Source organism: Artemia franciscana, chromosome 9 (genome assembly GCF_032884065.1).
Source record: "Artemia franciscana chromosome 9, ASM3288406v1, whole genome shotgun sequence".
In the NCBI taxonomy this organism is placed as follows: Eukaryota; Metazoa; Arthropoda; class Branchiopoda; order Anostraca; family Artemiidae; genus Artemia; species Artemia franciscana.
The window spans coordinates 21,078,105-21,104,133 of record NC_088871.1 but is presented as its reverse complement, the minus strand read 5'-3'; the positions used below and the strand labels follow the sequence as shown (position 1 = coordinate 21,104,133).

Here is a 26,029-nt window from a genome sequence, read left to right as displayed (position 1 = left end):
TTGATTCGATGACTGGGAAAAAATGAGCGTGGGAGGGGGCCTAGTTGCCCTCTATTTTTTTTAGTCAGTTAAAAAGGGCACTAGAACTTTTAATTTCCGTTAGAATGAGCCCTCTCATGACATTTTAGGGCCACTGGATTGATAGGATCATCCCTAGGAAAAAAAAACAACAAAAAAACAAATAAACACGCATCTGTGACTTTTCTTCTGGCAAAAAATGCAAAATTTCACATTTTTGCAAACTTCTACAGTAGGGTTCTCTGATACGCTGAATTTGATGGTGTGATTTTCGTTGAGATTAAATTTTCGTTGAGGCTCTTAACTTTTGATGGGTAAGAATAAATTTGATGAAACTTTATATATTAAAATCAGCATAAAAATTCGATTCTTTTTATGTATATATTGGTGTCAAAATTCCGCTTTTTAGAGTTTCGGTTGCTATTGAGCCGGGTTGCTCCTTAGTGCAGTTCGTTACCACGAACTGTTCTACCAAACAATCCTTGCTCAAACTAACAGTCATGAGCATCTATGTTTACTTTGAATTAACTGAGTAAAACTGGCGTCGGTATTCAATTACTATTCTTCTGAAGTGGCAATTATGTACGATTTATAATGGCCTAGATGGCTTGTCCAATTCATCTATGGCTTGTGTTTGCAAAGTATGGGGCAAAGACATGCGCTTGTAAGATTAGTAAAACTGCAAAAACATTGTTTTACTTTGTAAAGCAATATTTCAACAAACTTGCTGATGTTTTGTGTTGGGGCATCTTTCGACTAACCATGGGTACTGTTCTGTTTTTCGAAAGAAAGAAAAAAAAAAAAAAAAAAAAAAAAAAAAAAAACAGGACTTGAGTGAAACACAACAGAAACAGAACAGAACTTTTTTTTTTTTTTTTTTTTTTTTTTTTTTTTTTTTTTTTTTTTTTTTTGGTTAAAATAGAAAATAGCCGTTTTTGTTCAAAAAACAGCTGTTTAAACATCAATCAATTTATTATTCATCATCAATCATCATCAATTTATGTAGTCAGATCAAAACCATTTGTGTTTAAGCAGAGCCCATAGTTACTTTGGGAGGGGACAGTCTCACCTCTCCAGACCAAGCTTTGCCCCTTCCCTCATCCTGATGTTCGGAAGCCATCTTAAACGAAAGTATGAAAGAAGAAATATGCACGGGAGAATTCCCTTCCCTAACGTGGAAAGTTCCTCCCACATAAAGTACACCTCCCTCTGCCCTCCACAGAATTTCTTGCAGAAAATTCAGCCAAATAAAATTCTCCATGGGATACTTTTATTTGAAACTGACCAAGTTCTTTTTTTTTTACCACTCTGGAAATCCCTCTTTTCGTGGCAATTATTTCCTGAAAATCCAAACACGGTGAAAATCCCCCACCCCTCGGAAATTTTCCTGGAACATCTCCACATGTAAAATTGAGTTGACAAAGAGAAAGTAAGACAAATAAAAAGAATTTCGCATAGGAATTCCGTCAAATTTCCCAAGTGTAAAATTTCCCCGGAAGGTTCACCCCTAGAAATTTCCCTCCACACGGACAATTGTCCCCATGGAAGCTCAACCCAAGCACAGCCCCCCCCCCATCCTGATAAATATCTGTATACTTGGCAATAACTAACACTAAGCGTAAATAATGGGCACATTTTATAAATCATTTTCATAAATGTTTAAAAACATTTTATAATCGGCTGGGGGGCTAGTTGCCTTCCAATATTTTTGGTCATTTCAATCTTTTTGGGTACTGGAACATTTAATTTCCTTTCAAATGAGCCCGCTTCGATGATCCATAACCATTGGTTCGATATGATCACCCTGGAAAAAAAAAAAAACAACAAATAAACACGCATCCTTGAGCTTTCTTTGGGGAAAAATATAAAATTGCACATTTTTTCAGATAGGGGCTAGAAACCTCTACAGAAGAATTCTCTGATACTTCAATTTGATTGTATGATTTTCATTAATGTTCTTTGACTTTTAGGGGGTAAGTGATAGCTTCGATGGGTTTTCCCCGACAGGTGTCTGTTAGAAGAGTTAGTTTGCTTCAGAAACTGGATCTCTTTTCAATCTCTCTCTTCGCCAACTTTGTGCACGGCTTTTCTAAATCAGATTGCCAAATTTGGCATCGATATTTACCAATAAATATTTTACTTCCACAAAGAAGTTTGCCTATAACATCTTTTTATAGCAACTGAAGGTAAAATCCAACTAATTAAAGTATAAAGAAGTATCTTAAATCTTCCATTTGTCTCTCTCCTGGACGATGTACACAAATAGGGAACTTATCCGGGGAAATTCCTTGAATTTCATCACGTTTTACAACTTCAATCTTTCACGGTTAACATGACTTGGTTGTATGTCTGTGGCTGTCATTATTATCTTTCAGCTTGTTGATTATATGTAAATTTGAAGATAGAATATTCACTTACCAACTAAGTTTTAAACGATCGTTACCTGTTCTTCTCACTTCGGAGACCTATGGCAGGGAAGAACTTAATTATAAGCTGTGATTATAAGATGTATATTATTTGTACTTGTAAATTGTTTGACTTCTACTTGTAGGACAGGACTAGCGTAAAGAGAAGGTGGATGCTTTAGGCAAAGTAAGTCCCAAGACAAACTTGACGCTTTTTACCGAGCGTTTTTTAGAGGTGTATAGGATGGTATTGCGACCTATACATTGGGCGTAAAAAAAAAAAGTAAAACAAACGTCGACGGCAGCAATGCAGCCGCTAATTGTTAAACAATTCGTGGTAACGAACTTTAGTAAGGAGCGACCCGGCTCAATAGTAACCGAAACTCTAATAAATGTAATTTTGGCACCAATAATTACATCAAAAGAATCGCATTTTTATACTGATTTGAAATATATAAGTTTCATTAAGTTTAGTCTTACCCATCAAAAGTTACGAGCCTGAGAAAATGTGCCTCATTTTCGAAAATTTGGGAGACACCCCCTAAAAGTCATAGAATCTTAATGAAAATCGCACCATCAGATTTAGCGTATCAAAGAATCCTAATGTAGAAGTTTCAAGCTCATATCTATAAAAATTTGGAATTTTGTATGTTTTGCCAGAAGACAAATCATGGATGCGTTTTTTTTTTTTTTTTTTTTTTTTTTTTTTTTTTTTTTTTTTTTTTTGTTCTTTTCCCAAGGGTGATTATATTGACCCAGTCGGCCTAGAATGTCGTGAGAGGGCTCATTCTAACGGAAATAAAAAATTCTAGTGCCCTTTTTAAGTGACCAAAGAAATTGGAGGGCACCTAGGCCCCCTCCCGCGCTTATTTTTTCCGAAAGTCACCGGATCAAAATTTTGAGATAGCCATTTATTTTAGCATAGTTTTAAAACCTAATAATTATGTCTTTCGGGACGACTTAATCCCCCACAGTCCTCGGGGGAGGGCTGTAAGTTACAAACTTTGGTCATTGTTTATATATAGTAATGGTTATTGGGAAGTATTCAGACGGACTTTTCGGATTGAGGGGGGAGTCGGGGGGGGGGGGGGGTTACGCGGGAGGATCTTTCCATGGATGAATATATTATGAGGGAAGAGAATTTCCATAAAGGGGGCGTAGGATTTTCTAGCAATTTAAAAAAAAATGAGAAAATAAAAAAAAAGTTTTCCAGCTGGAAGTAAGGAGCAGCATTAAAACAAAAGGCACAGAAATTATTACGCATATAAGGGGTTTCGTCTCCTCCACAATACATCGCTCTTTACGCTAAAGTATTTTTAGTAATAATTCTATGGCCTCTGTGATTCAGGGGTAATTTTTAAAGAATTGGGACAAAATTCAAGCTTTAGTGTAAAGAGCGAGGTATTGACGAAGGTTACGTAAGCTATGTGTATTTATTACTAATAAAAACGATCGTAGAAAATAAAAAGTTCTAGTTGCCTTTTTAAGTTATGAAAAATTGGAGGGCGACTAATCCTCCTCCCCCACCCCCTTTTTTTATCAAATCGTCAAAACTATGAGAAAGCCCTTTAGCCGAAAAAAAAGTGCAAATTTCGTTTTAATTATTCATGTGTGGTGAGCCAAACTCAAAACATGCATTAATGCAAAAATGTTAAGAAGTTAAATAAAAATAAAGTTCTTCTAACTGGAAGTAAGGAGCGATATTAAAACTTTAAGTTTCAATGTAGCTCCTTACTCGCTGTTCAAAAACTTTTTTTTCATTTAATTACTACAATAAATGATCTTTTATTTTAATGCCTTCATCGAGATGGTGGCTTATGGAACGAAATGGTAGCGTACAACACTCAGTTGTTCTTTTCTTTCTTATTTTCGCTGACGAGAGAGTGTGGTTGCGAGTTGATATAAGGACCGTATCGCGGATTTTTGTTCGGGCAGGGGGCTATTTTTCCGCTGGGGGGAGGGGTTCAAAAAGTTTAATGAATTTCTTTTCCTTGGAAGTGGAAAGAGAAGTTGTAAAAAACAGCTATATAATTTGATTAGGAAGTGTCCAGAAATTCAATAAAGTGTGAAGTGCCACGGGGTTGGGTCCATATTAGCCCCTGTTTCCGATCGTAAACAAATTAAAGCCTATTTATCATGAATGGAAGAATGGGTGTTAATCCAATTTATATGCCCGAAACTAAATACTATATTTTAAAAAAAATCGGAGTTTCTTAAGGGACTACATATTCATTAAATTAGATCATCCAGACTATATTAGAAGGCTTCAATTCCGTTAAAAATCCAAGATTACAATGATAGATCTAGAAAGAGCATAAGTTTTTGATTTTACTTTTACCGTCGCTTTGTTAGTGGATAGATGGCAAATGAAAGGCAAGATGAGCCAAGCAACAAAGGGTGTCATGTCTTCCAATTTGCAAACCAATGGTTTAGATATCGCTGTTTACGCACTGAATTTAAATTTTTAATCACATTGCGATATTTGAAAATTTACAACATGCTCCTGCACATAAGGGAGAGTTAAGATTTAATTAACCCGTCGTATTTATCTGTACGACCTCTTGCAAAAAGATTGAAGGTTTGGATAAAGCTGTACTTTTTGAGGCTAACATCGCTAACATCTTTCTTAAGGCCGTGATTAAGTGAACTTGAAAACATCGAGCTTCAAAATTGAAGTGAGGTTAGCCTTCTCTCTTTTAATTCTCTAGAGACCGTTGGTTGTCAAAACTTCAAATAGCACCAATTATCAAGTCTTGTCAAAGGTTTTGATTGACAGCTTCCTTTGGTGAGATGTTTCAGCCGAGAAATAGTAATGTATTTGGCTGGGTAAAAATAAAATTTTATTAGTTAAAGTAAAATAAAAATTTTAAATTTTAAGATTTAAATTTTTTTTAATAATTCTTTAATTTTTTACTTAAAATTTAAGTAAAAATAAATTTTATTAGTTAAAGATATACGCAACTTACAAATTAGCTTACGTAAAGAAACTTCTGTATTCTCACATTTTTATTGCATATATGAGGGGGTTCACCCCCTCGTCAGTACCTCACTCTTCACGCTAAAGCTTAAATTTTGTCCCAATTTCTTAAGAATGACCCCTGAACAACAAAAGCCGTAGAATAAATAGTTGAAATTTCTAAAAATACTTTAACGTAAAGAGCGAGGTAATAGGAGGTGAGCCACTCATATGCGTAATAATTTCTGTTCCTTTTAACAGAAATTATTATGGAATATTTACAGGAATTAATATTTACAAGAAAATAATAACAGGGATATTCTGTTCCTTTCAGTTGAAAAACTTTGCCATATTTATTTTTTCATTGTTTTTTTTAAATAATGCTAGAAAATCCTGCGCTCCCTTCATGGAAATTTTCTTCCCGATGACAAATTCCTCCGTGAAAAGTTCCCCCAACATATCCCCCTCTTCTCAACCCCTGCCCCCAACCAAATGAAAACGCCCCAGAAAACGTCTGTACACTTCCCAATAACCATTACTATATGTAAGCACTGGTCAGTGTTAGTAACCTGTAGCCCCTCCCACGGGGACTGTGGGGGAGTAGGTCATCCCAAACGGCATAGTTGTAAGGATTGTCGACTACGCTGAATAAAATGGCTATCTCAGAATTTTGATCCGTGACTTTGGGAAAATAATTAGCGTGCGACGGGGGCCTAGGCGCCTTCCGATTTTTTTGGTCACTTAAAAAGGGCACTAGAACTTTTCATTTCCGTTAGAATGAACCCTATCGCAACATTCTAGGACCACTGGGTCGATACAATCACCCCTGGAAAAAAAAAACAACAACAAAAAAACAAACAAATAAACACGTATCCGTGATCTGCCTTCTGACAAAAAATACAAAATTCCACATTTTTAAACAGTTCGTGGTAACGAACTGTAGTAAGGAGCGACTAGGCTCAATAGTAACGAAACTCTAATAAAATGGAATTTTGATACCAATAGTTATATCAAAAGAATGGCATTTTAATGCTGATTTTAAATATATAAGTTTCATCAAGAATAGTCTTACCCATCAAAAATTACGAGCCTGAAAATATTTGCCCCATTTTAGAAAATAGGGGGAAACACCCCCTAAAAGTCATACGATCTTAACGAAAATCACACCATCAGATTCAGCGTAACAGAGAACCATGTTGTAGAAGTTTCAAGCCCCAATCTATAAAAATGTGGAATTTCGCACTTTGTGCCAGAAGACAAATCACGGATGCGTGTTTATTTGTTTTTTTTTCCAGGGGTGATGGAAAATTGGAGGGCACCTAGGCTCCCTCTCACGGTCATTTTTCCCCAAAGTTACCGGATCAAAATTCTGAGATAGCCATTTTATTCACCATAGTCGTAGTAATGGTTACTAAGAAGTGTAAAGACGTTTTCAGGGGGATTTTTTTGGTTTGGGGGGGGGGGATATTTGAGGGGAGAGGGTTACCGGGGAGGATTTTTCCATGAGGAACTTCTCATGGGGGAAGAGACTTTCAATGGAGGGGGTGCAGGATTTTCTAGCATTATTTAAAAAAAAAACAATGAAAAAATAAACATGAAAAGTTTTTTTTTCTACTGAAAGTGAGAAGCAGCATTATAACTTAAAACAAACAGAAATTATTACGCATATGAGGGGTCTACCTCCTCGTAATACCTCGCTCTTTACGCTAAAGCATTTTTAGTGATTTCAACTATTTATTCTACGGCCTTTGTGATTCAAGGGTCATTCTTAACGAATTGGGACAAAATTTAAGCTTTATTATCAAGAGCGAGGTATCAACGAGGGGTGAGCCCCCTCATATACGCAATAAAAATATACGAATATTGAAGTTCGCAACGTAATTTAATTCGTAAGTTACGTATATTTTTTACTTACGAAGACGTTCGTAAAAATAATAAGTAAATGATGCCTTTTTAAGTAATCAAAAATAGGAGGGCAACTAGGCCTCCTCCCTCGCTCCTTTTTTCTCAAAATCTTCCGATGAAAACTGTGAAAAAGCCATTTAGCCCCAAAAAATTAATATGCAAATTTCGTTTTAATTATTGATATGTGGAGAGCCAAGATCAAACCGTGCATTAATTCAAAGGCGTCCAGAAATTAAAAAAAAGAAAAAGTTTGTTTAAATGAAAGTAAGGAGCGACATTAAAACTTAAAACGAACAGAAATTACTCCGTATATGAAAGGGGCTTTTCTTCCTCAACACCCCGCTCTTTACGCTAAAGCTTGACTCTTTCTCTTAACTCTACATTTTAAAACAGTAAAAAACTTTAGCGTAAAAAGCGGGGCGTTGAAGAGAAAAAGCCCCTTTCATATACGGAGTAATTTCTGATCGTTTTAAGTTTTAATGTCGCTCCTTACTTTCACTTAAAAAAACTTTTTTTTTTTTTTTAATTCTAGATAGGAGCTTGAAACTACAGTAGGATTCTCTGATACGCTGAATCTGGTGGTGTAAATTTCGTTAAGGTTGTATGATTTTTACGGGTTGTTTCCTCCTCACCTGTGCTTCAAAACTTAAGTCTCTAGATCGTGCACGAAAAATGCAGGATCAAAAATCCATCGGCAATCCTTCAATTCGTCGCAATCCAAGTTTCTACCACCAGTCACGATCCGGTAGGGCAACGGGGAAGAAGCTACGGGGATCTGCTCCGCCTCAAGGTTTGTCGCTTGACCTAAATCTCTTGACTTGTCTAGTTCTTCAGCGTACCGCATTATTAGGTATTTTGGATATTTACATCTACCAAGCTCCAAATACTTTTTACAAAGGCGCTGTCTATGTGTGGTAACACTTTTAAGATGTATACCTCGCTTTGATTTAATTTTCCCCATGATTTCGGCTTTGTGTGCACAACTTTACTGAAGGCTCCTGACTATTTCTCATTTCTAGGTTTCTTCATTGCATTGAAATAATTTATGAAAATTTCACACTCTATTAACAAGCATCTGATTATACCAGCTTGTCATTTTGGTCTCTTGGGGGTATTATCGGCGATCTGAAACGATTCTTTCTGGCAACCGACTTGTAAAAATTTCAGGTAGCTGAAAATATTCTAGGGGACTGTTAGAAAACAGGAAAATAAATCGAAAAATGGTTCCAATCATCTTACAGGTTATTGTCTTCTGCTCATGATATTACCAATTTTGTTCTAAAAGCAATATCCTTTATCGAGTACACTTGCGAAAAAGACCTAGACATTTTCTAAGATTTCTAAGCAATTAGAGAAAATAGAGCAAAATCCTTTCAAACATTTTGCAGCATCTTCAAGAAGCTATGGCCTGATATTAAAAGCGGCATCTTCCGCCAATGAATACTTGAGTACTTTTAAAAAATAAATTTTCAATTTAACATGGGATTTTCGAGTTCCATCAGTTCACTTAATCACGGCCTTAATAGCTGGTACTCAACTTTTATGTTTAGGGACCCACGCGGTACCATAGAGCAGTATATCCTTTCAAAATGGGATGTGAAAGCACTTTGGTCATCAGCAAAATTCATGGAAACACGACCACGGGGGACTATCTGCTTAACCGCAGTCCCTACTTTCAGATAGGCCTTTTGACGGGTGCTGACAGAGGCTATGTGGATAGTTTACGTATTACGAATCTAGTAATCCCTAATCATGCATTATGACTTACTGATCGCTGATCCAGTTCTGTTTAAACCTCTGTAGGTAGATTCTGATGGTTTGAGCCGAGGTTCAGGCAGTAGCGGGCCCAGGGGTCCGAGGAAATAGCCTCTTTTAAAGAAATTTTTTATATAATTTTATTGAGAAATCTTTGGAATAGCTATGCTGCTGTCGGTCTTGACGCTTTTTTAATGAATTTTGTAAGATAGTTTTTATACGTAAAAGACACTGTTATGGCAGTACTGCGGTGAGCCCAGTGTGATTGATCTCTGCTTGGTAATACGGGACCTGGAGTTTTAGCTCAGCGGTAGGGAGCCTACACAGAGACCGGAATTTGAATCTAGGGCGAGATCATGTGAAAGCATCTTCCTAATAATCTAAACAAGAAGAATATTTTGTGATACATTTGAATATAAAGACGCGACACTCATAAAGAATATTATTTTATAATTTGCTAGCATTCAATATAAGTGACAGAACATTTCCGATGAAATGACACAAATTGAAGTTTGTAACCGAAACGCTTCTATTTTACTTTAACTTTCTGAATAGGAAACCATAGGAATCAGCAAAGGTTGTTGTTATTCGAAACCAGTGACTTTGTAGTTGTGCTGCTGAAAATTAAAGCATGAAAATCTGATTTATTTAGATAAAAGTAAATGATGACGTAAAACATTGTGGGTGATCTTGTTTCATGCTTAAGTTCCATTGAATAGAAGAGAGGAAATTATTTAATTGGCTCTTAGGGCTCTTCGGGCGAATATCAGCCTTTTTTACCTCTGAGATTAATAGTGATCACGCTTCCTAACGAAATTAGTGGGGGGTTTATTGTTATCATTTTATATATTGCTATTTAGTCAATACTGTACTTCTCAATTCTTTTTTCACCATAGTATGCATAACATCTGATTATGTATTATAAAAGCATATAAGTGTCATATCTGTCTTCCGCCTAAATTGTTTTTAGTGTATGGCTTACCTCTGACCATGCCTGTTTAGCAGTGACGGATCTAATTTTTTTCATTGGGGAGTGGGTAGATGTACATTTTGCCACCCCCTGTCATACTGTCAATAATGTAAATATTACAATTTTCGTTTAGAGTGAAAGTTGATTTATTTCCTCGAAAAATAAGGGTATTATTGTCTATCAATCATATACGAGGGGTGTTTTTAACTAAGGTTGGCTTGAAGATAAGTACACAATGAAATATTATTTCAAAAAAGTAAATTCATTTCCAGAAAGTACATACTTTACTCTATTTTATGGCATAGTTGCCAAGTTTGTTTAAACACTTATCATACCTCTCAACAAATTTTAAAGTGTCCTCTTCATTAAAATCGCCACCTGCTCCGATAACTAAGACCTCACTGCCGTTTTACGTCACCATCATCATTGGAACGGTTGCCACTGAGGTATTGCTTGAGGTAAAGAAACGTGTAGTTCTCGGCGCAAGATAAAGGCTGTAGGGTGGGTGGTCTAAAACTCTCCAGCCAAAACTGTCTAACAAATTGCGGGTCTGACCTGCAGTGTAAGGTCTTGCATTGTCATTAAGGACAATTCCCTTTGCCAGTATACCACTTTTTTTTATCGCTCTGTGGAGCTTTCTGAGGGTTCAGCAGTATGCTTCTGAATTGATAGTGGCTCCTTGTTACATGAAGTTGACCAATAAAACACCATGCCGATTCCAAAACACCGACACCAAACACCGATTTTGATTCCCTCTGCCAGTATGCCATTTTTTTTTTTAATCGCTCTGCGGAGCTTTCTGAGGTTTCGGCAGTGTGCTTCTGTGTTGATAGTGACTTCTCGTTGCATGAAGTAGAACAACAAAACACCATGCCGATTCCAAAACACCGACTCAATTATTTTGCATTGAGAGAGACTTTTTGGCCTTCAACCTTACAGGGGAGTGTTAGTGTTTCCTTTCCGTATTCTGTTGCCTTGATTTGGAAGTGATACGTAAAACCCATGTTTTGTCTCCAGTTCAACCGCGTGACAAGTTTTTGTGAAGAGGTTACTTTAAACTTGGTTGAGAGGCATAACACAAATTTACTTCTTTGAAATAACCTTTCGTTGTGTACTTACGTTCAAACAGACTTTATTTTAGAAAACACTCCTCATATTATTTAGTAGATTGCTGGTTTTATCAGCTCATAGTTTATTTCCACTACTTCTGAATAATACATAACATTGTTTATTTTAAAATAACTTTTACTCTCTCATATATAGCCTAAGGTAGTTGTTTAGGTTAATAGAAAGTGAATTGTAACATTTATGAAATATACATATATATTTGCAAGAACAATTATGATATAAATCACAACAATTTACTTCCTACATAATCAGAACTTTCAAAATCGGAAGGGCATTTTTCTTTTTCGTGTACCCTCAGAACTGAATTAGCATACAAAGACTATTTTAAATACCTGTATTTATATTTGCTTTAAAGTAAAATTTTGTCTTTCTTTTTTTTATCTTCGAAGTACAATAATAAACTTAGTGCATTTGTAAACAAAGGGTGGTTGTCAAAACAGTTACAATCTTATATTTCTACTAGTGTTGCAGTTTATGTCGCCAATTTTACCAATTCACCAATTTGCGTCAAAATTTTGATCAATTTCAATGCACAAATTTAGGGGTCAGGTTAAGCCTCGCCACGAATGACGCACCAATATTTATAAGTCGTCTGTATCTTATGAAACTTGCACACAAGTTAAATAGAACATATTCCACCTTGTCTTAATTCATGTATAAAATGATTTGGAGATTCCATAGTCATACCCGGCTCTTCTTAGCATTCTTATACCCTCTTTTTCCCTTACTATTGTATCTTTTGTTATTGTCTCTCCTTTTCTTACAAGACAATCAGAAAATATGACTCCGGTAAACATCAATTGCGTTTAATTTAAGAGAATTTTTCCCAATTTTTCAGAATTGACCCCCCCCCCTCCACAACTCTCCCAAAGAGAGCGGATCAGTTCCGGTTGTCAATGACGTATCTAGGACTTTTGCTTATTTTTACCAACAAGTTTCATCCCGATCCCTCCACTTTAAACGTTTTCCAAGATTTTAGGTCCTCCCCCAACTCCCCCAATATCACCTGATCCGGTCGGGTATTTAAATAAGAGCTCACGATATCTCGATTAATAAGAGATACGATATCCTTCCAAACATCAAATTTCATGAAGATCCGATCACCTGTTCGTAAGTAAAAAATACCTAATTTTTTCTAATTTTTCGATTTACCGTCCCCCCACTCCCCCCCACAGATGATCGAATCGGGGGAACGACAATTTCTAATTTATTTGGTCTGGTTCCTGATACGCCTGCCAAATTTCATCGTCCTAGCTTACCTTGAAGTGCGTAAACCAGCAAAACCGGGATAGGCAGACAGACCGACAGACAGACAGACCGACCGACCTACAGAATTTGCGATCGCTATATGTCACTTGGTAGATAACAAGTGCCATAATGAATGTCAAATAGTTTACTTGACTTAATTCTCCTCCCAACTTGATGCCAGCGTTGAGAGAGCAAACACCTTCCTCTTCCAGAACACCCGGTCTTGAGCAACCGCTAGTACATCTTCAGATCCAATTTCCTGCCTTGCTTAGGAACTGTTGCGGACTATCGGACTTTTTCATCCTTGAACAACGACGTGGTCATTTCAAACCAACGGCCACGGGGTCAATATTGTAGGGGAGGTGACATGGGGTTTCTTTTGGCATTGGAGGAGATGGCCTCACCGCCTCAGCCCACGCTGCCCTGCTTACAGGTAAAATGAAATCTGCTTGGGATGGGTCAAGAGGTTGGCGTTGCGACAAAATCATACCAGTCTATCTTTCGAAGTCGATTTGTTTGAACCATATCCAGCTTTTTGAAAGTTCTTAGGGGTGCCAAGTTCTTGCACCGTATAGTAGGATTGAGCTTACAGATGCATTGAGTATCCGCATCTTTGTTAGGCGGCTGACAACGGGGCAGCGCCAGATCTTGTCGAGTCCCCCTTGGACGGAAGATACCATGACGATTCTTGTATTGACTTCACTCTCGACTGAACCATCACTTGTCATAATTGAGCCCTAGGTGCGGAAAGTTGTTTATTGCTGCAGAAAGTGGTGGTTGAGATGGTTTTGAATCAGTAAACATGATTTTTGTTTTGCTCCAGCTGACGTCCAGCCCAACTCTGCTAGCTTCTTCTTTCAAGATTGTGGGAGCTGTAACATGTTCTTTGAGTGTGTTTGCAAAGATGTTGCAGTACTTTGGGTAGACTGTTTTTTTTCTGAGTATAAACTATAGTGACTTCTTATCTACCAAGTCAAAAGCGGCTTTGAATTCAGCAAAGATTACGAATGTCTTCTTTCGAAATATCTGTATCTTCTCTACCACTTGCCGCAGGGTGAGTATCTGCTCGCATGGGGAACGGCCGAGCGTAAATCCTCCTTGTTTAATTCTTCGGTTTCTTCGAAGTGTGCTGAAACATCTGTATTGGAGGGTCGATAAAAACAGTTTAACAGGCACGGAGAGCAACATTATGCTCCTGCAGTTAGTGCATATGATCCTGGATTCTCTCTGTTTCTAGAGTGACTGAATTATTCCCCGCCAATCCTTCGGAATGGTTTCGGCATGCCCATTATGCAGAACAGTGTTTGGGACCAAAACAGCGAGGCCGAACCCAGTGATTCGGGAACTTAGCAGCTCTGCTGCGAACACGGCCGCGCGATTAGTTTTCAATTCCTTCATGGGTTTACTAATTTTGCAGAGAGAAAAGGCTCTTTGTTAAGACTACCAAATATTGAGGAGTGTCGGTATTGAGGGGGATGGAGTCCTATTTGTAAGCAAACGCAAAAATTCCTAATTTTTCCCACGGACCGGATTGTTGCTTTAAAACCAAAACTAGAATTGTATTCTTTTTCAGTTTTCTTCTATGTTTTTCTTGGGTAGGAAATCTTAGTGGTACCTGAACCCTTTACATATGTTCTGATATTTTGTTTTTGTTTTTTGTTTTGTATTTTGTGGAAAACATTTTGTTATAAACCGCACATACAAGGCCGTATAGAAGACCTGAAGTTTGTCTCAATTTTCCGGACAATGGGCTTGAACCAGAGTTAAGCACGGATTGATACAAATTTATATGCTGATGCACGCTAGCCTATTGTTTCCTATTTTTGGTATTGCAAGAAGAAATGAATAATTCCTGTATTAATCATCAAACTAGATTTTACATTTATTTTCATGGGTTTGCATTTAATGGAAATGTACATCCGATTATAATTCACGTGGTTATATTTATTTCCGCATTATGTATATATATATATATATATATATATATATATATATATATATATAATATATATATATATATATACTATGTCATTTTTGGATCGAATTGATGATGTAAATTGGTTTGGTTTTCTGTTTTAAGGTTTTCGAATTACTTTAATCCATTGTCTAAATATATAGAAATATTTGTGCAATCACCAGTTTTTTACCTGACAAATTTTCTTTGAGCAGCAAGCATTCTAAACTCCAACAGTTTCTACTAAACTTCCAACTTTTGGTTTTCTGTTTTAAGGTTTTCGAATTGTTTTAATCCATTGTCAAAATATATAGACATATTTGTGCAATCACCAGGTTTTTAGATTTTAAGCATTTTGTTAATAATTTCTTTTTGATGTTAATTGACACTTTGACAAATTTTCTTTGACCAGCAAGCATTCTAAACTTCAACAATTTCTACTAAACTTCCAACTTTTGGTTTTCTGTTTTAAGGTTTTCGAATTGCTTTAATCCATTGTCAAAATATAATGAAATATTTGTGCAATCACCGGTTTTTTTAAATTTTGAGCAATTTAATAAAATTTAAAAAGAGCCTCAATTTTTTGAGCTCGTGTAACGGTAATGACGGTCATGTAACGGACACTGCATTTATATTTGTATAGATATATATATATATTTATATATATATGTATATATATATATATATATATATATATATTATATATATATATATATATATATATATATATATATATATTATATATATATATATATATATATATATATATATATATATATATTGCTGAACTATATTGTTAAACTTCTTGCATGAAGTAGTTGCCTTGTTTTTTCCCTGTAGCTTTGGTAATTTATTTGAAGTGCCTCACAGTAGCAAAATGTCTCGTCTTCCCAAATCTTTGTTTCTTGTAATACATTTATTTAGGTTTTACGTTCAAGATCCCATTCACACAATTAGCTTGGTGTTGTCATTCCCTTGGTCACTGCGGGGTCAAAGCTGGTGCCCCTTTTAAGGCCACTCATAATGAGATTATAATAATGCTGAGATTAAGCTAGCTCTAATTTGAGCCAATCAGATTTTGTGTCAGATCTAAAACCTCCTCAACGTCCCGCTCTTTACGCTAAAGTTTTTTACTGTTTTAAAAAGTAGAGTTGAGAGAAAGAGTCAAACTTCAGCGTAAAGAGCGGAACGTTGAGGAGGGAACAGCCCCTTTCATATACGGAGTAATTTCTGTTCGTTTTAAGTTTTAATATCGCTCCTTATTTTCAGTTAAAAAAAAACTTGTTTTTTTAATTTAATTCACCAAAAATCATAAATCATCGATTAGCTTCAACATTAATCTTCTTGGATTCCTATACTCTTATTATCTTTTTGCAATAGTATAACATAATAAACCCACTATCCTACTTCCAATTTCCAGAAAAACATAAACACTATGAAAGCGATTTGACACAATCACATTACAGTTAGATAACAACTTTTTGTTCTAGGAATTCAATTCAAAAGTCTAAAGTTGTGCAATGTTAAGTATAAAAATTTATGTATCTATTTATCGGACGAAAAATCATTAGTGAATATCGAAACGTAGATATCGATATAGGAAACGACATTTTAAAATTTTTATTTATTTCTAATCTAGATACACTAGAAAATTTTTATCTAGATATATTCCTTCTATGTTTATATCGGTTAAATGAATGTGTAAAGTGCAAACTAGGTGAAATGTCATGAATAAGAAATTTATAAGAGGTGCTAGCCAGTGTTGGTTAAGTAAGACTTCCTCGGAAAAAAATCCGCAAATTTTCTAGTCGTGTGGCGACACTGGAAAAAACCATCTCAACTAGAAGAAAAGAATTTTCAACGGTTTTTTTGTCCTTTGGACCATGATTTTTTTTTTTGGATTTCAGGCAGGGTACGTGAGTACCTTAGAATAGCTGAAATCATATCCCTTGATCTGGACAGGGAGGTTTGATTGAGTGGCATGTATTTCTACTAATCAAGATATTATGGTGGATACTGATGATATTTTAAGCAACTTGGGGGAGAAAATAGACTTATTGAAAGAAAAACCATTTACAGCTGTCGTGTAATTTTTTATCTGTTCCAGAGTTTAATGAGGCTCATTTTTCAGTCAAATGGTTTTGTTGTAGCATAGTCGTGACTAAGCTTAGTAATAACCTTACATACCAATGTTCAAGGAGATCGTAACAATAAGAGCAGGCTGGGTTGTTAGTAACTTTTTGAACTTCACGAAGGGAGGACCTATTACGTTTTTCACCCCTCCGTTGACTAAAAATCCTAAATATACACCTAATATATAGTTTGTATCTAAAGTCGGCACATATGCTTTATACTTAAAGTTAAACATGCATAACTGTGCATAAGTTGATGACAAAAAAAGTTGGTCTTTGTCACAGTATCTTAGAGCCGATCTGTCAGTGGTTAACTAAAGCAGAAACTGTATGACCAAAAGTTGCAGAAACTTTTTAGCTGGTCATTTATGCCTTTCAAGTTGCTTATATCTAATCCTTGCTAAACTGCTGTGTCATTCTAGTCATCAAAGAATAAATTCCAGCTGTCTCGATTGCTTTGCACCTACTAGGTGTTCCTTTACTATATTTTCAAAGGCTGTAGTTTTTTGCTTGTAGTGTTTGGAAGATCATAAGTTGTCTAGGTTCGGGTGTCTATGGTCAACGCTCTTGATAGTCTCGCATAGAAAGATTTGCTGAAAAACTTTTGAGTGGAAAAGATTGTGCAACTTCAGTCACGATTTTCAGATGAGCAATGTTTGGTTGTAATGAGGGATAAGGTCTTGAAAAATCTAGTTGCAATGTAAAAGGAAATTAAAACACCCCAATAAACAAAAATAATAACACGAAGTTAATGTTTGATATATATATTACTAAAGAAGATTGTTTAGACTTGAAACGTGTCGAGCGTATTTATTGTGCCGCTGGAACGATACTTAGGTTTTTTTTATCCTTACAGTTTCCTTTTATTGCGATGAATCGGTTTTTATTAAGCCGATAAGTTCGCAGTTTTTACGGAAACTTTGGACCTTCGGTTGTTTAATGAATAGGACAGTGTATTGCATTTTGGAAATCTGCGCATAATTCTTGCTTGTGGCCAAAAAGGATGGTTTACGCTTGTCTTTGAGCTAAGGCCTACAGTGTGACAGCTAAAGTTGAGCTTTTTAGTATATGTCAAAGGGAAATATCCGAAGTTGTTATGTGAATATTTTGTCTCTTTGAGCCATGTTTCAGCTTTTGAGTGGAAAGCTCCGTTTAAGCAGCCAAGCTAGCAGGCAGGAGTTTCAAAATGATATTACTATAAAATCCAAAAGTGCTTAAGATGTGAAACGATTCCTCGACTCCATCACGACCATCACTAAATATTTTCTTAGGGTAATAAATAGAAACATAGATCCAAAAAGAGCGTTTTTTCATGGGTTCGAAAGTTTTGCCATCTATATTTAGAAGTTACCCCTTTCTGTAATTTGTTCAAGTTTAGAATTCCATTTTCTTTTTTTTTTTTGTATTGAGGTAGAGAAATAGTATCTCAATGCGGCTCTTAAACTTTAAGTTTTCTCATTGCTATAGGAATTAAAGGTTTACCTTTGCTCCTTTCTTAGTGGTGAGATCAGAAAGTTGGCCCAAGGCAAGAAAATCAACTTCTGAAGAAAGATATATAAATTTTTAGTTTTAACACTGATCAATGCTCTTTTAAGAGATAATAATTGTATAATTCATCAATTTTTGTGGGGGGGGGCGGTGCAAAAGTTGTTCTTGAGATCCCCTATGACGGAAATCTATTGATTGATTTTTTTTTTTTTTTTTTTTTTTTTTTTTTTTTGTTGCTACACACATAAAAAATAGATGATAACTACTTAAAAATGAGCTTATACTACACTTGTGGCAAAAACAAGCTGGATGCAAAAAGAGGCCTATGATTCCATCGTTTTTTAGCATAAAGCTAGACATGTTGTACCTTGTTTGATGCGGAATCATTTAAGCGTTTTGTATGACTGAAGGGCCAAAAAGAGTCAGATATCCATCACCATAATTTTCCTCCTCTCTACACCCGTCCTACATCCAAGACCCCACCAATTTCTCAACACAAAAAATATTTTACACCCTGTTTGAACTGGACGACCAGAGTAGGCCCGTAGCCCCTTCCACAATTCCCTGCTCCTCTTATCTCCAACTTTTTAGCACAAGGCTAGGCATGTTGAACCTCATTTAAATTAAAAAAAAAATATATGCTATAATTGTCAATCTGTATCGTCTGAAGCGGAAAGTGGACACTTATATTCCCAAAAACCATCCCCTTTCTCAAGAAACTTCTCTGTGGAAAGTGAAACATATTGCACCTTGTTTTAAGTGTAATCGGATAAGGGTTCTCAATGCATATTGATCAAGGCACAAAGTTGGTTCTTAGCTCCTTTAAATTTCTATTCCCATTCCCTTGCAACTCGCGTTGCCAACTTCTTAGCAGAACGGTATGAATATTGCTCCTTCTCTGAATCAGATATCGCTGCGGTTGTTTCATGATTGTATACCCAAAGTGGGACAGTTGCCCCTTCAATGCTCCTTCACCAATTCCTCCTTTCTCCAACTTTTAAGTGTGAAGGCTGGCACATTGTAGCTAGTTTAATCGAAAAGATTCAATAAGTTTAAATCTGTATGATTTTCGGAATAAAGTGGATCCATGGCCTGTCGAACATCCCTCTCTCTCATTGCCAACTTTTTAGCTGAAGAGTAGGCTTGTTGCCCCCTGTATGAAAAAGATTCATACAAAATTTCAATCTATACGATATGTGGGACTAAGCGGGTCCTTGATCCCTCCAAAACCACCTCTCATCACCGAGTTTACGGCAGAAAACTAGGTAGGCATTTTTTCTCTGATCTGTTTGAAATCTGTGGGGCGAATACCCTGGGTCAATGGGAATAAGCAGGAGGGTTCTTGAAGTGTATTGCCTTTCTCCTAGCCCGAATCTACTTGAAACTTATGGGACAAGTAATTTTTACTCAAGGACAGAGTCAATACATTTTCAGAGGCATCCACTCTTGAGTAACCTACTTTCTTCACAGAAATGTTAGTTTCATATAAAAATTGATAGGGGGGGGGGGGTAACCTGTAGCCAATGAGACGTTAGTCAAGAAATTTTAAACTGTTGAAGTTAACAGCCCGGTCCTTAGCGGGGTTCAAAGTTTCATTTTTCAGGGATTTCTTCTCTAACACAAAGAGTGACTTTTAAGTAAGAGTCGTAACGCTTGTTAATCCTCAAGGACGAAGTTTTACACACTTTATATGACTAGTATACTTTCATTCGTTTCCGGCTCATTTTGGGGCAAGGAAAGGGGTCTTCGTGCAAGTGGTGTCACCAAATAATAGTGGCGTGCGATGAAGTAGTTCTGCGATGGTTAGTAAAGTGTTTGCGTAGCTATAAATTGGTACATAAACATGAAATCTACTTGTTTTTACCATTAGTTATATAGGAACCAGTTAATAGGTGTTGTTCTTGGAAGAAAATTAAATTAGCATCAACTCGTACACGGTAGCTGGTGTATACAGTTAGTCTTAAGACTAACACCATTGATTGGGTGCCAGGAAATGGGGAATAAGATTGTTTTTTAGAGCGCAGCGTATTTTGTGACCATGGAACGTGTCATTCTTTTTTTTTTTTTTTTTTTTTTTTTTTTTGAAGAAAATCTCGGGTATGCTTTTTTTCTAATTTTTAGGAGTGGAAAAGTACGGAGTTTAACCGATGATGTGAAACAAAATCAAAGTATTGCTCCCGCAAACTTCTGATGGCCAAACTGAGCTCAGCACTAGGTTGTGGCTCACCTGAAATATTGATATAATTTCTGAGCTAGTGGCTCAGAAATCCCAAACAGAGCACCAGTGATACATGTTTTGTGTTTGCTAAGATATTTTCTTAGGAAAAAAGTGTTAATGAGAAACGTTTTACCCCTCTTTGTTTTAGCTCTCTCATCAGTCTAACATTTCCACAATACTATGGATCTGGGAATGCTATAATTCCCACTTTTGAGTCTTCTTGATTCCCCGCACTGTCGCTAAAAAAAAACGCCGCTACCGCTAGCAACAACGGCCTGCAACGCAATTTTTTTTTTTTTTTTTGCTCAATGCTCCATCCAAATAATTGGGCTAACGCATTAATACCAATTTTTTCTTATAGCCGGTACGGGAAACCCTGCGCCAGATGGGGCATATAAGCCATCGTTTCTGACTGATCAAGAATTAAAGCATTTAATATTGGAAGCTGCCGATGGATTCTTATTTGTTGCTGCTTGTGATAGTGGTCGTGTCATATATGTTTCAGACAGTGTAACTCCTGTACTGAATCATACGCAGGTAAAATTTGTTTTCTTCTTCTTTTTAATATATTCCATTACGTTAAAGCCTAAACCAGCCGCTAAAAGACCAAAAACTTGTGTCATCCTGGCCGAATTTAAGGGAACAACAAGACAAAGAAAATCGAAAGGGCTTGTTTGAAATTCTCCTTTTGTTTTTGTTTGATTCAGGAAACAAGAATAACTTGATAGGCAGGAAAAAAGAAAAAAAACGCCGAAGAATATTAGTGTAGCAAAGAAATAATTCATTATCCAATTTTTCATGGGATAATGTCTAGCGAACTAATATACGTTAGGGATATACATGGGATATACCCTTTATACATGGGATAATGTCTTGCGAACTTAATGAAGTTGACTCTATGCCACCGCAATTTATCACTGGCATTTCTAAAACAATAAGAAACTCCATCAATTTTGTCAAATTCGTTATCTATATTTTCTTCGTGTCAAGGATTTCAGCTTTTCCCAATTTTTCTGAAGAAAGTATTTATTGATACAATCGCTGATGTGACTAAATAACGATTTCCAATATTCCTTTTATAAAAATATTTTAAGATGATTCTGAATAACCTCTTAAACTCCTTCACTGCTGTTTACTTCTTCGATCTCTTCTTCCATTTGCTTATAAAGAAGGTAAAGTACCAATGCTTGTTAATAAGTAAAAAGGGAACTAGTTATAGTGTATCACTCTGTGATCAGTTTTGTCGTTGGCGTGAGGGAAAAGATTATCAAAATAATCACTTAACTTAAGAAGATATAACTAACAAAACAAGCTTCTTTTTTTGGAAAATCATCTATCTCCGCTTTTCAAAAGGTAACCGTAAGAATAATTTCATTTTGTTCTTAATTTGGGTGATTCCATATGTAACTGTTTAATTTCGGAAATGTAAAATCGCATGTACTGTAAGGTGGTCCATCTAGCTGTTGGGATTTGAACTAGCTATAAACAAAACTAAATGATATTTTTTTTCAAGTTACAAGTTTATAAGAAAGATAACACATTTTCTTTAAGAAAAAAAAAACATCATTCAAACGACTGCCATGGCTGGCTTGACAGTAAAAAAGGTAAAGGATACGGCATTAGACTTTACAGTCCGTACCGGCGGTGCTGATCTCCGTTTCTTGGCCCTTCAGCCAGGAAGTGCAATGGGGGGTTGAGGGCCAGCCATCCTGTGCTTTCGCACACCCTTCCTGTTTACCTTCCCCAGATTTCTCCAGGTACCCATTTAGAGCTGGGTCGACTCTGGCTAAGCTTACAGAGTCTCGCCACTGACCCCCGTCCCAAACTGAAGAATTGGGTACACTGGGACTCGAACCCGCGTCCTCTCAGACAAGGGATCCCGAATCCAGCGCACCAACCCAACCCACCAACCTGACAGTACCTCGTCCACCCGATTTTTCAGAACATTTTTGATTGTTTGGGCTTCGGTCAGATGAGTGGTAGCTTTGGTTTTATCTTTGATTTTTAGCTTTTATTTGATTTGATTTTCCACCTCTTATCAGTTTGAATTGTCTATAAGACTAGAAATTCCTGAAGATGCAAACTAGACTGCGATTTGTATGAAATTTATAGAAAGCTGTTAGAAAACCATTAGGATCATGATGATTCAGGGGTATGGAGGATCGGAAGGCGCTTTTCTCTCGTGAATGTGCATATTCTTACCTGTTGAAACTGTGACATGGTTTTCAGTTTAAAAAGAAAAAATTGACACCACGGGCTTAAATATGCAGAAATAATGTTGAATTTTTTTATAGACACCCCCTCCCTCTCTGAATCCCTATCTCTCTCTCTCTCTCTCTCTCTCTCTCTCTCTCTCTCTCTCTCTCTCTCTCTCTCTCTCTCTCTCTCTCTCTCTCTCTCTCTCTCTCTCTCTCTCTCTCTCTCTCTCTCTCTTCCTCCCTCCCTCCCTCTGCTACCCCGATTTACCGCAGCACTTACCTTTTGACATTCCCTTTGACAAAATGACCATGATGACAATAATCATGTGCCGACGAAAACTTTATTAAAACAACAAAGTTGGAATTAAACCGAAAAAAATATCTGAATCCCATTAAAACGGGAAGTGGCTTGTTTCAAAAAAGTAGATATCACTTGTGTTCTGTTTAATTAGTAAAGCCGCTTGGCGATTTTTTCAAAACGCCTTCTGTTTTCTGCATATGCCTTCCAATTTGGCAAATCTTCCTATCTGTGGATAATAATGTTTATTTAATGACCCTACTCAAATCCTTTATTTTGAATTTTTTTTATCTTTTTGCTATTTTAAGTTGCCACATTTTCTGCATCGCTGAATTAATTATAAAGGAGAGTCGATGGTTCACGTTTTTATTACGATTTTTATACTAAATAAAGTTTTATTCAGTCTTATGTTAAAAAATTGCATTTTATTACTAGTATTTATTTGAACCAGTCTTGTCTAGCCGTTGTGGTCGAACAAATGACGAAGTGACGGAATTCCCAATTAGTTTTTGTTTGTTTTTTAACAATGGCTTTTGGCATAGAATGAGAAAGATTAATAAATATACGGTATGATCTATAGTTTATACCCAATATATTTAAAAAGAATACGAAAAGTTCGCTTTTATAAGAAATTAATTCCTAAAAAAAATGAAGTTTTAATGATGAAGGAAAATGCCGAATTCGAAAATAAAAACGAAAAAGAAATTTTCTCCGCAGTTTTTGCAACATATGCCTATCAAGGAAGTTCAGATAAACTGACTCGTGATAATTCCCTATGTTTGCAGAATTTCCGAAAAAGTTTGCTTTACTGAAAACTGAGCTTACTTAGCCTAAGTCTTAGATAGTGTAAATTCTATACTAAAAGTCATAAATGTCTTGCCCGGTGAAGGACTGTTGATATTTTTTTTCTTTTTTTTTTTAGTATACGGATCTTACAAAGAAGATCTTCGTCTAGATTAAGTGATGAAACTAAAAAACTCAACAGTAGTTTTTGCTAAAAATGGATATTGAATGTAGACTTGCTTCCTACGTACATCATATTTACGTTGACGGTCGTACTATCATCTGTACCTAGTTTATAATAAAACGGCGACATATCCACATTAAGCAGAATCTAGCGACAAACCAATCCTTTCGAAAGACGATCGAATCTTATTACCCTCTGCTACACCAACTTTTGACCGACTAGTAAGCAAAATATCATCAGTATATCCCAAATTAATTTAAAAAAGACAAAGTTTTTCCGAGGGAAGTAAAGAGCGAAGTTTAAACTTAAAATGAAAAAAATTATTACTTCTCAGCCTATCTAACATATATCAATAAAATAGTGCAGACAAATGAACTGGTGATATTTCCCTATGTTTGTAGGATTACAGAAAACTAGTGGTTTTTACTGAAAACACAAAACAATATAGGAGTTTTAGTACGGTAAATGTAAACCATCCATGAGGGATAGATATTAATATAGCTTTAAATCGTTCTCAATCGATTGCCTATTTCAGAATTTAAACTCACTTGCAGTTTATTTTATTTTTTCTAAAATTGTTGTTTTGTGGTATAAAATGACATTTTGATGTGACGCAATATTTTTTTGTGATTTAAAAAAGGTGCTAGAACTTATAATTTCCGTTCCAACGAGCATCCTCATGGTTGCTCATGACCTTTGATTCTTTACAATCCCCTTGGGAAAAAGAGGAGTCAAAAGTTATGCACTACCCATGCCAAAATGTGATTTTCCTCGATCTTTAGGATGAGGGACTGTAAACCTCCATTAAAGGGGTTTAGATCATGTAAAATCGTTTGGCTATCTCATCCCAAGCGTTTTGGTCCTCTTTGATGTGTTTTATGGCCCAAAATGGCGAAAAATGGCATTTCGCTGTGACATGATCTCTTTTGCAATTGGAATTGGGCACCAGATATTGTGATATGCTCAGTTTATGGCCCTTCCCTCAATATTCTGTGACCTCTGGTTCGATGTGATCACCCGTGGAAAAAAAGAAGAAGAAAAAACTGAAAAAAAGGATATGCATCTGTTACCCATGTAAAAAGGATCAACCTTGTTGTTGAAGAGACGGGGGAAGGGAGGTGCTCTAGTCAAGCGTTTTCTACATTGGCAATTTCAATAATTACAAATTGCTCTTCTGTTGAATTGCTTTTCTGAATCAGGGTTCACTTGAAAATATTTCTTACTAGAGATTCCTTCAGAAAACGGGCTTTTAGACTTAGGCTGTTATGGGTCTTGGATGGCTCTATAATAAGTTGCAGCTACGGCTGCATTGCTGCATCCATGATTCAAACTATTCGATGTTCAAAATGCTCACTTTTCTGAAGACATTTTTGAGGTCTCAAATTATAACACCTGCATAAAAAAGTGTTACAAACAACGGAACTGCATAATGTGAATCTCACAAAACTGCCAAGTGTGACTCCGAGTCCTCTTTTAGTCCAAAATTATGAACTACATTGGCTAGTTTTAGCTCTGTATTAGTATTAGTTTGCCAGTTTTTGATGTAGGATAGTGTCTTTTCAGTGTAGACGTTGGAAAGTAGTTCTAAAAATTGTTTTAAGTGTCAATTAGAAGCTTTGTTATGCAAATTATTTGTCGTGGGCGACTTTAATCTCGTTAAAAGCTATGTGTTTTCTATGACTCTTCATTTATTGAACTTGGCTTACATTAGGGAAAGAATGCCACTGGGTAGGGGAGAACATTCGACCCCTGCTTACAAAGAAGGCCAAAAAGAATCACAAAAAGAGCCCTATTTTTAACAGTCAGAAAACAATATGACAGTTTTCTGGTGGCACAACGACCCTTTTCATAAACTTAGCTCTTTGCGATATATATATATATATATATATATATATATATATATATATATATATATATATATATATATATATATATATATATATATATGTTATATATGTTATATTGTAATATATATGTAGGGCCTATATTATAACACATTTAAGCTTATTTATGGCCCCTTTTGCCCCAACACCGGTGTTAGAGCAGAGAAATACTACAAAATAAGTTTATAGTTCAGTTGAATTTTAAACCGTCTTAGAAAGGTGGTATTTGATAAGATTATGATTTTCATTATTCAGGAACAACAAATCTTTTAGGATAGAAATAAATCAATATCTTAATGTCATTAAAGAAATAGTTATAAGAAAATTTGAGTAATATTTGATGAAATGTAAATGGTATAAAAACATTTTTCCTCTCTTTACGAACCGTTACAAATAACGTTAGCTTCTTTATGAACGTTACAAAAACATTCTCTTGCTCTCTTAGTCGACATATGGCGATGGAGGGTGAAAATACGTGAGTTTGAATTTGATAGCCTAGGGTCGAG

General features: G+C 36.0%; 1 protein-coding gene across 1 annotated transcript in view; it reads left to right on the top strand.

Moving 5' to 3' along the window:
- Positions 1 to 26,029, top strand: part of LOC136031127 (aryl hydrocarbon receptor nuclear translocator homolog) — a gene marked incomplete at its 3' end in the record, with an annotated part of 112,238 nt that overhangs the window by 62,943 nt on the left and 23,266 nt on the right. Inside the window, 1 exon segment of the mRNA XM_065710444.1 lies at positions 20,539 to 20,714. Coding sequence (XP_065566516.1) covers positions 20,539 to 20,714 — 176 coding nt within the window.